A 13484-nucleotide genomic window follows, 5' to 3' on the forward strand; every position below is an offset into this window, starting at 1 on the left:
TAGAATTGCCAAATGAATATTAGGAAGCTTTAAGTATCAAGAAAATAGATGCTAAAAGCTGTTTTCACTAAACTAATGCCTAGCCATTTCCTGTGGTTTTGCAGTATTGATGCTAATGTGTTGCATGTTTATGTATGCTTTTTTTGTAGGCTTATTGCAAGCTGTATTTATATACTGCTGCTGCTTTGTTCGAGGTCTTGTGCATATTGTTTATGGGGAGTGTCTGAAATCCCAGGATATACAACCATAGGAAAAGTAGTAGAGACCTTGTCACAGTTAGATGGGCAGTGAAGCTTAATATTCCCACATATAGAGGAAGAGAAGACTTGCCCTTGGTGAGAGGAGAGTTAATGCCAGCATAATTTATTAACACATGTCCCTACCTTACCTTATGGGGAGTGTGCAACAGCTGTTAAAGCTGTCTGCTTTGCTTTCATCTTGAATTCCAAATAAATTAGGTGCTCATCAAAACCAGTTTTGTTCCAAAATGACTAAAATACAGAGGCAGTTGTGTTTAATGTATCAAAAAGTCCTGGGGTGGGCTTTGCTGGCTGGCTCTTCTGCCTTTGCAGAACTTTCTTTGCCCTCTTTCCATCAGTCGTGGCCTCTATTTCCATCCTGAACTGAGAAGACTGCAGAAACAAGCAAATTGGTGTCTGTGTGCAGCACTGTACACATGCGTACTTCTGTTTTCTTCTAGCCTGGTCTAGTTGCCTTGTTGATCTTGTTTTCTTGAGAGCTGCATGCTGAAAAGAAAGGTCATGGTATGCTAAATCACTAAAAAGTGATTTCTCACTTGGCTGAGAGATAGCTTACTACTTATTTGAGTGTGTCATTGGAGCAAGCCTGGGGCTGCTTTCCTCTGGGCACCCATGTGCTATGAATACAGAGACCTGGGTTTATATGATAACAAATAAGCTTCCAGTTCTACAGCATCTTCTTGTGCTGAGCTTGGTCTGAATAGAAGTAGAAAAATGCATTAAATGTAAAATCTGAAAATGAGAACACTGCTTCTTCAGGGAGCAGGAAAGAGCGATATATTCATGTATTGAGAGTCACGGTTAGAAAATAGCAGATGTGGAAGCATTTTGATAAAAGCATCCCTGGTACAGAGTTTAAGGTCTGGAATTGAAGAAAAAGGAGGGGAGGTGCTGGATTTCTCCCTGAACACTTCCTAGCAAGACATGCTTTATCTTGTGCAGAAGCTGCGGTTTCTGTGTGAGATAGGGTGATGAAAACACTAATTTGTTTGAAAGCTTTTTTCCCCTTTATAGTGTGTCAATGAATTCTTACATGAGAAGAAACTATATGCCTGTGCATATGGTTGTAGTCAAGCCTTTCTATACAAAGCAAGCCAAAGGAGTGCTGTCATCGGTAAATCTGCGGGTTAGTGTGTTAAGAAAATATCTTTGTTATGTGGGTTCTACTGTGTAGCATTTATAAACTTAAAAACTCAAAAGATCGTGTATTTGCAGCTGGATCTAGAAGGAAGCACAGGTGAGACCTCTTTCAACTCAATAGATACTGAGTTGTTGCTTGGGGGAGTGGGAGGCAGATAAGCCTAAGGAGGCTTATCTCTGTGTGTACAAAGGAATTACCTTCAGAATGAGATAGAAATACAGTTTCTAAGAATTAAAAGACATGGTTTAGGCATGTGTGTTCTGTTCTGTGTTTAAAACCTAGAGCTGGCTGCTCCTGAAGTCTTGGTGCAATATATTTTGTATGTAAGACTTCATTCTTTAAAGAAGTGCTGGGTCTAAAGAAGTAACTAATTTCTGTTTGGGCCTGATGTTCACAGTATAGATAATACTCCCAAAAGGGATTAATGTTAGGTGAGTGTGATGACATATAAAATAAATTCCGGTACACATGGAGGTAGAGGGCTGTGCGCTGCTTTAGCTATCCCACCATGCACCCCTTCATTGACAACAGCGTATCGCAGCAGTGGTAAAAAGAAAACAAAATTCTCTGTGCGGCATATTGCCCTGCTGGGAAGAGATCTAATCTACCAGTTTAGCTTTTAAAAATCTCTTGATTTTTGTACACTGGAGGTTTATCGTTTTGTACACTGGAGGTTTATCGTCTTTCCTAGGTTAGAATTTGTAATTTTCTTTTGAAAACAAAACCTGACTTGAGTCATATAGCAAGAAAATAACCAGGTCTCAGGGGAATTTCAGTGAAAAGCCATTAGAATCTGGTAATTACAAGATGAAGTCAAGCAGCGGTGGTCTTTTGGGGAACTGATTTCACATACTTTGTATGAAAAGACTTTGCATGTTTTGTCAATGGGAAAAGCTTTGGTGAAATACGTCTTGCAGATGTTTTGATAGCACCTGACTAATAGTTGCCATCTTCAGTAAAGACTGTGTGGTTTTACTTAAAGAAGGGGCTTTCTGTACGAACAGCACTACATGTAGTGAAATTACATGCTTTTATTCTGCCTATATATAACATAAGGCAATGGCCACTTCAGTGCAAGCTTTCTCACCCAGTGTATTTTCCCATTGTATCAACAACTTTGCTTTTAATTAGGCTTCAGTCTCTTTGAGCAAGTGTTCAGGGCTGTGAGGTTGTTCATGGCAATGAGTCCGTCTGCTTGAAAGAGAATTGCTGACAAACCAGCCATTTGTTAGCAAAAATGTCTGCTGGGGTGGGAAGGTGAGAAGTTGTTAATTTAAGATAAGATCTTTAAGGATCCTAACTGTGAATCTATAGAGCAAACCTAGCTGAAAATCCATACAATTCATGCTTATCTCGATGACTGAGCTGAAAGTTTGAGGTGAATATGCTCTATTTGTGCAGAAAATGAGGGGTAAAAAAGAGGCACAAGCTTCATGGCCTGTAATTGTTCATAATATGGTGAAAGTCCTAAATACTGTTTCCAGTCCGTCACTTGAACATGTGCACATATAACTTGGAGACTCATCTTGCTTCAACACTGGCATCTTTATAATCCTAAAGAACAATTTTTTCAGCCCCTTGCATTATTGCTGGCATCTCTAGAATTTAGGAGTGAGTGTCAAAATAGAAGTCTGTGTTGTACCACTTTCTATTAGCCAAACTTTCTTCCTTCCTCAGCCTTGCAAGAAACACAATTGGATAAGTTTGTTTAAAGACCAGTTTTGTTGGGCTAACAGCATGGAGGAGTGATGCTGCAGCTTTTACATGCTGGCTTCTGTGGTCAAAGCTGTGGTTGTTAGCTATCCACTGCAGTTCCCAGCCTTCAAGTACTCTGACTCTGTTCCTGGTAAGATTAGCTTTCTCAAAACTACTGCATTTACAAACTATGGAAGTGTTGGTTACATTCACATAGAAATGTTCTGATTCACAGTTTTGCTCCTAACAAGGGAACTGAGATGTTTCAAAGGCAGTGTCCAGGCTGCTCCTCTTGCGTAGAGCAAGCTCCAAAGTTTTCTTCAGTGTGAGCTTCAGAATTTCACTTTAAGGACCTGGTATATGTGGAATAATGGAGGAGGAATGGTCTCACAAAGGTTACGTTAAAGGCAGGGGGCAGAAATCATAGAATCATAGAATCATAGAATCAGAATAGTTAGGGTTGGAAAGGACCTTAAGATTATCCAGTTCCAACCCCCTGCCATGGGCAGGGACACCTGACACTAAACCATGTCACCCAAGGCTCTGTCCAGCCTGGCCTTGAACACTGCCAGGGATGGAGCATTCGCAGATTCCTTGGGCAGCCCATTCCAGTGCCTCACCACCCTCACAGTAAAGAACTTCCTCCTTATATCCAACCTAAACTTCCCCTGTTTAAGTTTTAACCCGTTACCCCTTGTCCTGCCACTACAGTCCCTAATGAAGAGTCCCTCTCCAGCATCCCTATAGGCCCCCTTCCGATATTGGAAGGCTTCTATGAGGTCTCCATGCAGCCTTCTCTTCTCCAGGCTGAACAGCCCCAACTTCCTTAGCCTGTCTTCATGTGGGAGGTGCTCCAGTCCCCTGATCATCCTCATGGCCCTCCTCTGGACTTGTTCCAACAGTTCCATGTCCTTTTTATGTTGAGGACACCAGAACTGCACACAATACTGCAAGTGGGGTCTCACGAGAGCAGAGTAGAGGGGCAGGATCACCTCCTTTGGACCTGCTGGTCACACTCCTTTTGATGCAGCCCAGGATACGGTTGGCTTTCTGGGCTGCGAGCGCACACTGAAGCCAGCTCATGTTCATTTTCTCATGGACCAGCACCCCCAAGTCCTTCTCCTCAGGGCTGCTCTGAATCTCTTCTCTGCCCAACCTGTAGCTGTGCCTGGGATTGCTCCAACCCAGGTGCAGGACCTTGCACTTGTCATGGTTAAACTTTGCAGAGGTGAGACTGAGTGGTCTGTAGTTCCCTGGGTCATCCGTTTTCCCCTTCTTAAAAGTGGGGGTTATATTTCCCTTTTTCCAGTCATCAGGAACTTCACCTGACTGCCACGATTTTTCAAATATAATGGCCAGTGGCTTAGCAACTTCATTTGCCAGCTCCTTCTGGGCCCCCAAATGGATTTCATCAGGTCCCATGGACTTGTGCACGTTCAGATTTTTAAGATGGTCTTTAACCTGATCCTCTTACAGTGGGCCTAGGGTCTTCATTCTCACAGTCCCTGCATCTGCCTTCCAAGACTTGGGTGGTGTGGCCAGTGCACCTGGAAGTGAAGACTGAGGGAAAGAAGTTATTAAGAACCTCAGCCTTCTCCAAATCCAGGGCAGTCAGTTCTCCTGATAGCTTCTGGAGAGGGCCCACATTGTTCCTAGTCTCTTTTATTCACAGCGTATCTCTAGAATCCCTTCCTGTTATCTTTCACATCCCTAGCCAAGTTTAATTCTAACTGAGCCTTAGCTTTCCTAACCTAGTCCCTATCTTCACGGACAAATCCTTGTATTCTTCCCAGGCCTCCTGTCCTTGCTTCCACCTTTTATAAGCCTCTTTTTCCCCTCTAAGTTTCCTCAGCAGCTTGTTATCTATCCAAGGAGGTCTCCTGGCCCTCCTGCTGCACTTCATTCTAGTTGGGATGCGGCATGCCTGAGCTTGTAGCAGGTGATCCTTGAATATCAACCAAGAGTCTTGGGCCCCCCTGCCCTCTAGGGCTATCTCTCATGGAACCTTACAAAGAAGGTTCCTGAAGAGGCCAAAGTCTGCTCTCTTGAAGTCCATGGCAGTGACCTGCAGGTGAAATGCAGGTGATTTGTGCACATCTTGCCTGTTTTGAGCCCCTTTGGGGCAGGCTCTCCATGTCAGGAAAGGAAGACAATAGAATATTCAGCTGTGACTTTTCACAAACCCAGTGGTGAGAGGGGTGCTTAATTCCTGGAGTATTGTGGCTGCAGGCAGGTGTCCACAATGCCTCTTTATTAAAGAAGAGGTATGGCTAGAGATAAGTCTTGCAGCTCCTGGGAGAATGGTTTTACAGCTTAGCTAGAGGGTCTGTCTGGATTTTTCCATTGCTCCATAGAGTCGAGTCTGCTTGGGTATCAACCCATGTTCCTCCAAGGAGAGGTGTGCATAATTTTAGCAGCTGTCCTTCTGGGGTGATGTTCATTTAGTCCTGCGCCCCACCTCCCCTGTGTTTTCTTGCAAAAAGGTGTAAAGAAGGAAGAGCTACAACCTCAGCTGTGTTCTACTCCCTGTCACACTGAAGCAGCTCTGGTAACTTTTCAGTTGTTCAGCTGAGTTTCCTCAAGCTTCACAAAACATCCAGAGCATTCCTGATTCTCTTAATGCCAACTGCTTTTGGATGAATACCAGCAGTCAGCCAGACTTTCCTTCTTCTCCCTCTCTTCCCTGTACAAATTGCTTCCCCAGGGCCATCCAAGTAGAGGGCTCATCTAGAAGAGAAGAAAATCAGTGTGCTTCAAAAACCCAGCTGTCACCAGATAAATAATTCCCTCGAATGATGAATGTAGCAGGTATCTCATATACTCAGGAAGGTCCTAAATTTGATTTTGTTTTTCTTTGCCATCAAAAATGTGCTGCAGAAATTTCTTATTTTGGTGCAATCAATGAAAGTCCCTTCAAGTCCCAAGGGCAAATGCTCCAAAGTTCCTGTGGATGCACTAGTCATGTTCATCCAGTGCCAGATCCAAGAGAACAGGGATGTGTCAGGTTCAGGACAGGGGTGATTCTGTCTGCTCTGTCTTTGATTTGTAAGTTCATTTTGCCTAACACAACCTCTGCGTGGATACATGTGCATGCAATAACAAAGTGGTGGAGTCTTTTCCAGTGTCAAGAAACTGTCCTTCACGTTTCCTATAATACTGTCTCTGCAATCAAGGAAAAAGTCAGCACATGTGGAAGGCTGTTCATAAGTCTTAGTACAGGACTTAGCCCTGGAACATCTTAGAGCAGTTCTGGACCTGCACACTATATTAATCTTAACACGAGTCCTGAGGTGCACCTACATTTGTCAATCTCTCTAAATTCATATGTAATGCCAAGAGGCAAGAAAATGCATACTGTTGACATCCTTAGAGTCCTTGCTCTTTTCTATTGATTTAACAGGACCAAAACTCTTAAATTATTTCCTGTCAATTTTATAGCTGTCCCCACCTTGTTTGAGATGCCATGTTACCTCATTGCAGGGGACCTGAGTGTACTTTGTCACATATCCACTGATCGCTCCTTATCTGCCTGATGTGTAGAGGAGAGGTTGCCAGGTTACACAGGTTGGTGGCTTTCCACTGGGATTCAGTAATACTTGAGATTAGCAACTGCATGGAACAAACTGCCATTACTTGCCAGGCAGTAAACTCTCTTGATTCTTGGGGTGGCTGTGGGGTGTGTGTATGTGTGTGTTCTTTTTTTTTCTTCAACCTTCTTTTAGCAAAGGCAGCTGCCACCTTCTGCCTCTCCTGTTAAGAAGGGCTACAGGTGCTAACCACTCATAGGAGGAGGTGCATGCATACAGGAGTCATTTTAATAACTGAATTCTTCAGAGTAGGTCTATGTGGTCAGGGTGGACCTCCAGCATGCCCCCTGCCTCTGCTTTTGGAGTTTGTGGCTCCTGCAGACAACAGAAAGAGGGATGACGAAGGCCAGCTTTTCAACTTTCTTGCCGTGCATAGAAACATCAAGCGATTATGGTAAAGTAAAACATGCAACCACAGTGGATGATGATATCCTGTTTTTATGCCTGAGACATACAGATGCTTGTAGTGATGCAGTAGGGGAAGTAGGTATTGCTTATGGTGGTTATCTTTTGCGGATGTGATGACTCCATTAATGCATGTCCTGGCAAAAAGATTGGTTTGACATGCACGTGGCTGTCACAAATTACAAACCTACAGATGTAAGCAACTTCATGACTTGCTTAGGTGTTTAATATGTTGAATATATTGGCTGTTTTACAGGCAACACGAAAGGAAGAGAATTGATTCTTTAGAGGCTTAAAAACAAGTTACTTAGCTGTGTTCCCAGGGAAGCAGTGCTAGAGTGCCTTAATAAGCAAGTCACTGTTTGTTCGATGACAGATCTGGTGCTAATTTTGCTGCTGTCTGCTCCTGTTTGCATCTCACAGTTGTGGGTGAAAGCAGCAGAGCGGTGATTAGCTCAGACCCTGCTGAAAAAAACCCACAGTGGCTTCTGAAGAACAAGGAGTGAGAGTACATTACCCTCTGGCATTTTTATTTTATTTAGCAGGTAAAACTGTTCATTCAACCAGAGTTCATTTACAGTGGTACCCCAGCAGACTGCAGCAGCTGGATAAATCACCAGTCACTCACAGTGCAAACAGGAATCATTCAAACCTGTATCATCTGTACTCAGGAGTTCAAGTCTTGCAGTATACACTAGATACCTGCCAGTCCCTCTCCCTTGCTTCCAAAATCCTACCAGGTATCATGGTCCCTTGTTTAGTCCCCAAAGGATATTTGTATTTGCTTTCCCCTGCTGGGTTTTGATTTTAATGTTATTAATCAGAAGCTGAGCAGTTCACAGGATTAGACGTTTTTAGTCACCAAATTAATGGAAATTGAAGTATATGCTTCCTTTCAAGGCTATACTTTCTTTTCAGGAGCTTTGAGTTGGAGGATCATTGATGAGATAATATCAGAAGTCTTAACTAATCCCCTAATGATTGTACCAGGGTGATTAAATCTATCTATAACAATTAGCCCAGTGGTCCACCACAAAGCTACTTTTACCTTATAAGTGGGGTTTTGTCCTGAAAACTGTTTTTCTCCCTTTGCTTCAAAGCTGGTGGCTGTGCAAAGTCACAAACCGTGTGGCAGCGTGCAACCCTGTTGGGGCTGGGTTGAGCTACTTTTCTGCTCCCTTTGGAGCAGGGCATATTCTAGTCACTGAGTCTATTAAAAAGGCATGTGTTAAGTGATAGGATAATTGCAGCAAGTTTGGGGATAGATAGCAGAGAGAAAAATTTTAAAATGTGTCTGAGAAAAGATAGCTGTCTTTAGGGGAGACAGTTCATGGTGGGAGATTCAACAGCATACACTGTCACTGCTGGTGCAAGGACACATGTGGGACACCAGTCTGGGAGCAGTCGTTCAACTTCAGCACCCCCAAGGCTGTTGTCAGCACTCTAGCCCTTAAATGCTTAAGGTTTATTGGCACAATGTTGTTTTCCCCCAGTCTGAGCAATTTTGGTTTGGGAGGGTGCATCTGCACTTGCTGGTCACATCAGGAGTGTGGTCTGAAGAGCAGAGTTTTTGCCTGGGGGTTCCCTGACTAATGCAGGAGACCATTAATTTGCAGACAACTAGGATATCTCCAAATGCAACATCATCAGTTGGCAGGAGGTAAATAGATGCTGCCTTTCTGCATGAAGCAGGACTGCAGCCCTCTATGTTTATCTTCCCTTCCAAACTGCATTTGTCTGCTATTGCTCTCTAATCTTCTCTCTTTTATTTCACTTGTTTAAAACCTCCTGGCTGTGGGAGACGTTGCGTGGCCACAGAGACAAATAGGGTTTGTCATGGTGATAAGTCGATGTAGTTAGGGTGCTGGAGACCTTTGTCCATATGCTGCCAAAAGATTAATATAATTATTGTTATTATTATTAGCCCACTTCTCAAGGAGACTGTGAGGGTTTATGTTTGTAAATTACTGTGGAGATTTAAAGCTCTGCAGAAGCACTGAGGATTATGGCTTTCTAATTCTTCTAGGAACTTTTATAAAGACTTTCAGCCTCGAAAGCATCTTTGAATTGGGAAGAGTTAAGTCCCTTTGAAATTAGATACACTTCTAGTGTGTAAGATATAAAAAACTGCTGCTCTCTGCTGCTGCTTCCAAAACCGGGGGGGAAGTCTGCACTGGCAGACTGTGATAGTGCCTCTTCTTTTATTCCAGGAGTCCAACGTGCTGATTGCTGCTAACAGCCAGGGTACAATTAAGGTAAGTTATTTCATGCATCTCCTCTTTAAATACTTGAATCTGTTGTTAGGAAAGACCAAGGTCAGAAAAATTGTGTGACCAGGAGAAACCATTAGAGGAGGGCATCTCAGCTGTAAAAGTCTGTAATTTAAATGATGTATTTGCCTGTGGCATGTGGTGGAGCAAGCAGACAGTGCACAAGCAAGGAAACCCAGTTAAAGCAAGGTGTGGAAAAGCTGCTGGCAGGCATCCAGCACCTGCCATGATCCTGCTGCTCCTTGGGGTCCTGGTAGCATGGGGAGTCTGGCACAAGCATCCCTGCAGGCTCAGGCTGTTTCTCGGGCAGTGCAGGCTGTGCATTTAACTCACCAGTTGGTGTTAACCAGAGCCCATCCTCTGACTGCTGCTGCCAGTGTGGAGTGCAGCGGAGCTGAAAGGTGAGCTCCTGATGTGCAGCCAGCTGGAGCAGTGTCTGAAATGAGGAGGAATGCTCCCTCACTTTGCTTACTCCTGGTGCCCAGACTGGCTATAACAGACAGCAGCTGCCAGCACAGGGTTTTGTGAAAGCAACAGACCTCCCTGTGCCAGCATTTTGCCAGGTTTTCAGCATGTGAATTAAAAGTCTTCCTGAGTGCCTAATCAATGTATTTCTATCCATCCATGAAATGTCAATATGGAAGAGACCTTGCCCTTCTTTACGTGCCTATCAGACATCCAGATAAAATCAGTGCCCAAACCCAGGCTGGTGCTGATCCTCTGGAGAACCTCAGGTCTAATACTATCCCAGCAGCCTTGACCTCCACCATGCATTTCAGGCTTGGTGGTTAGTGCCATAAGCTTGTAGCTCAGAGCCCTGCCAGCTTTCTGTAGCTGCTTATGGAGCAGTTTGCATGCTGTTTGCGAAGTTACATGCTGGATTGAAGCTGAGGTCCTCATCCTGATTTCCCCTCACATCCCTGTGACAGTAGCAGCTTTCTGGAGCCGGACCAGAGTTGCTGGTCTGAACATTACTGGGAAAAGTCAACATGAAAAAAGAGGCCGAAATGGGGAGAGCCCCAAGTGGTCTGTGTTGACTGCATGTCATATATATATATATTTATATTTATATTTATATACTTATTTTAGCTTATTTTTAGGCTACGAGTGGCCTGGTTAATCCTGCTGTTGCAACATGTGATGCTGTAGCCTCTTGTTCATATGCAATTTATTTAGCAGGCTTTGAAATTGGCTGCTTATTACTTTGGTCACTTCCTTCTTAGTAAAATGGACAAAATGCACAGATGCTTTTGATGTCTCAAAGTGAATCCAGCAGCAGCAGGAGAATGATTAGAGAGGAGACGTTCTGCTCATTCATTTTACTTGCTAATGAGAGAAGGTGGACAGAAAACTGGAAACAGACAGGGCTGTCAGATCCCTGGTATTTCCATTTGCCTTTGGCAGCACACAGAGGGAGGTGGAATGGTCCAGTTGCAGTCTGGGGGTAGATTGCCATGCCAGGCAGTACCCATGAGCTAAAGCTCTAAAGCTTTCCCCAGGAAAACCAAACCAGGTTAATACCTTCTGTGACAGCCCTCCCAGTCACTTTTCTTCTGCTGTCTCTAGCCCATTCCTTCAGAGGCTGCTGCACCACCTTAGTGTGGACAGGGGAAACGTGAGCACAGAGGACTGGATGATCAGAGATTTTGTCGTCTATTATAAAACTTCCAATAGCTGGTTGGTTGGGATGAGTGGAAATGAGGCAACTGTGGATGGTTTTGCTTCATGCCATAATTTATCCTAGTGCAAGCAGACACCAAATTGGGATTCTTGCCAAGTGCTTATCTGATTTGTGTGTTATTATTGCATGCTGGTGAATAGAGTAAGGGATGGAAACAGAAGGGTCAGTCTTGTCATAGAGATCTATGTGCTGATGAGGAAGATAATGAATGTCATCAATTCCTATGCTAAATGTCTCTTTTTTCCCTACTAATCAGGTACTGGAGCTGGTATGAAGGGTTTTCTCTCAAGGGATGAGGTGCTTGGTCCTGCTACAGTATTCTTCTGGGATCCTCTGCAGGACAAGAAACCGAAACCACCTTGATGTTCCTCCGCAAAACCATCATGTTTGGTTTTTTTTCCATTTATGGACTGCTTAGGACATTCTGAGACACTGGAAACACCAGTGACCTGTCTGCCATCAACATTAACTCCACAGACTTTGCTGCTGGTGGTGGTGGTATGGTTGTCTAATTTTTATGATAGGAAAACAAATTCTTTTAAATAAAAACTAAAAGGAATAATAAAATTTATTGAGCCACAAGCTAAAGCTGAAGATTCTCTCTTGTTGCATATGGGAACAGATTTACTTGGGAAGGGAGCTTACAGAACCACACAGGGCTGTCCCGAGTTGCACATTCTCCAGTTACTTTCATCTGGACTGTTCTTCATCCCTCTGGAAAAAAAAGAAAGTCTCTAAGCCTTACCTGGACATGCAAGCAATTCACTTTGAGATCCGATAATAATATGGTTTGTTTGTTCGTTTGATTTATTAATTATTTTTTTAGATGTATTAAATGTTGAGAAACGTCACCCAGATTGACACCCCTGAAGACTCAAGTCCTCTGGTCATCAAGAAGAGAAGGGCAGCTTTCCCCCTTTCTTCTCTCCATATGCGCCTGCTTTGACCCAAAGGGGCAGCTCCAAAAGAGAGGAGTTGTCCTTCCACATCCATGTAAGCCTGCACATCTCTGCTGCCTGCCACCAGCAGTGTACTGAGATGAGGTGACCTGCAGTTGCCTGGGACTTGAACTGACCTCACCCAGATGTGGTATAACAACCTCCCTCCCACTGACCTGGCTGTGTTTGACTATCTCAGCTAGAGGAGGAAGCTTCTAGATACAGTTACCAAAGCCTGCACCACTTAATTGCTCGTGTGGTCTGGTTGTGTTTGCCCCTCTCTGCACACCATGGAAGCCAAGTGTTTTGAATGTTATAATAAGAGAGGGGATGGAGTTGGTTTGTAATGTGTTTCAGAGCCATGATATAAGTAGCCTTATTTTTAATGGTCATGCATAAACTTAATTGTACATATGGAGGGGAATAAACCATGATGCTGAGTCGATGTTGCTTTGTCAGCAGGATTGGTGGGGGACGGGTAAGAAGGTGCAGACAGTCTTTGCGAGTAGCAGTCATGCTGAGCTGTCAGGATTGCTGCCAAAACTCTTTAAGCTTGAAAGTGGAATTGGTGGGCGTAGCATCTTTTCCTAGCTGTGGGTGGTAAAGGTGCAATGTAGATAGTGATACCTGTGGGAAGCATTTTGGTTTGCAAACAGAATCTCTGTGTTCATTCATTGCAGTATGTCTCCCTCGTACCTCCGAGACTGGGGTTGCTGCAGGGACTTCACTCTCCATGTCAGCAAAGCAAGGCCCTGCTGCAGTCTTGGTCCACCCATCAAGGAGCTGTAAATGATGGCATGTGAAAGGTGTCTCATGTCCTCTAGGTGTTAAAAGCCTGATTATGATCTTCCCAGGAGGATTGTGTGGTCTTCTCACATCCTTTGGTCACAGCTGAAAGAAAAATAAGGATGTTCTTGGGGATATGAACAGAGTAAGGATGATTCCTTACAGCAAAACTAGGTTCTGTTCTGATTGCCAGTTTCTAGTGGGGCTGTAGGGGATACACATGTTCCTTCAAAGCTAGAAGGGTGTGAAACACACCAAAATTGCTGCTGGCTTCTGGAGAGTCTTGTCCACTGACAGTAAACGTGATGCTCAGTTCCAAGGGGTGTGGATGGCCCCAGATGCTGTGTGCTGGTTTCTATTATGCCGGTGAGTGTAAGGAGAGAAGGAGGGAAGAGAGAAGACTGCACACTAGCTTGTGTCCTTCTGTAAGGTGCTACCTGATGGTCTCCATTCTGTTAATCACTGAAGTCACTGTGGCAGAAGGAGACAAAATTGGTTCCTTCTGCCTGATGGCAGCTGTCTGACACGTCCTGCTGAGCACTAGCTTGATTGCCATTTAGCTGCATTTTCAGAGGATTTGGTGCTGCATGACTGCTGGGCATCCTTCCCAGCCAGGCAGCTTTGAAGGCTGGGCTGGTGCAAGGAGCAGTGGTCGTCACTCATGCAGCTTCCTCTGGTTCCATGTGTGGGTTCCTCTCAGCCTCTGGCTTGTTTATCAATG

At 44.2% G+C, this 13484-nt stretch overlaps 1 protein-coding gene across 2 annotated transcripts in view; it reads left to right on the plus strand.

Moving 5' to 3' along the window:
- Positions 1–11621, plus strand: part of COP1 (COP1 E3 ubiquitin ligase) — a 134336-nt gene extending 122715 nt beyond the window's left edge. For both annotated transcript variants that reach the window (XM_057427053.1, XM_057427054.1), the window contains exons 19-20: positions 9299–9343; positions 11296–11621. In XM_057427053.1, the coding sequence (XP_057283036.1) occupies positions 9299–9343; positions 11296–11313 (63 nt within the window). In that variant the 3' untranslated portion in view covers positions 11314–11621. The remainder of the gene's footprint in view (positions 1–9298; positions 9344–11295) is intronic.
- The last annotated feature ends 1863 nt before the right edge of the window (positions 11622–13484 follow it).

Source organism: Pezoporus wallicus, unplaced genomic scaffold (assembly GCF_028554395.1).
Source record: "Pezoporus wallicus isolate ANWC-B61680 ecotype Strahan unplaced genomic scaffold, APGP_CSIRO_Pwel_v1 scaffold_7107, whole genome shotgun sequence".
In the NCBI taxonomy this organism is placed as follows: Eukaryota; Metazoa; Chordata; class Aves; order Psittaciformes; family Psittacidae; genus Pezoporus; species Pezoporus wallicus.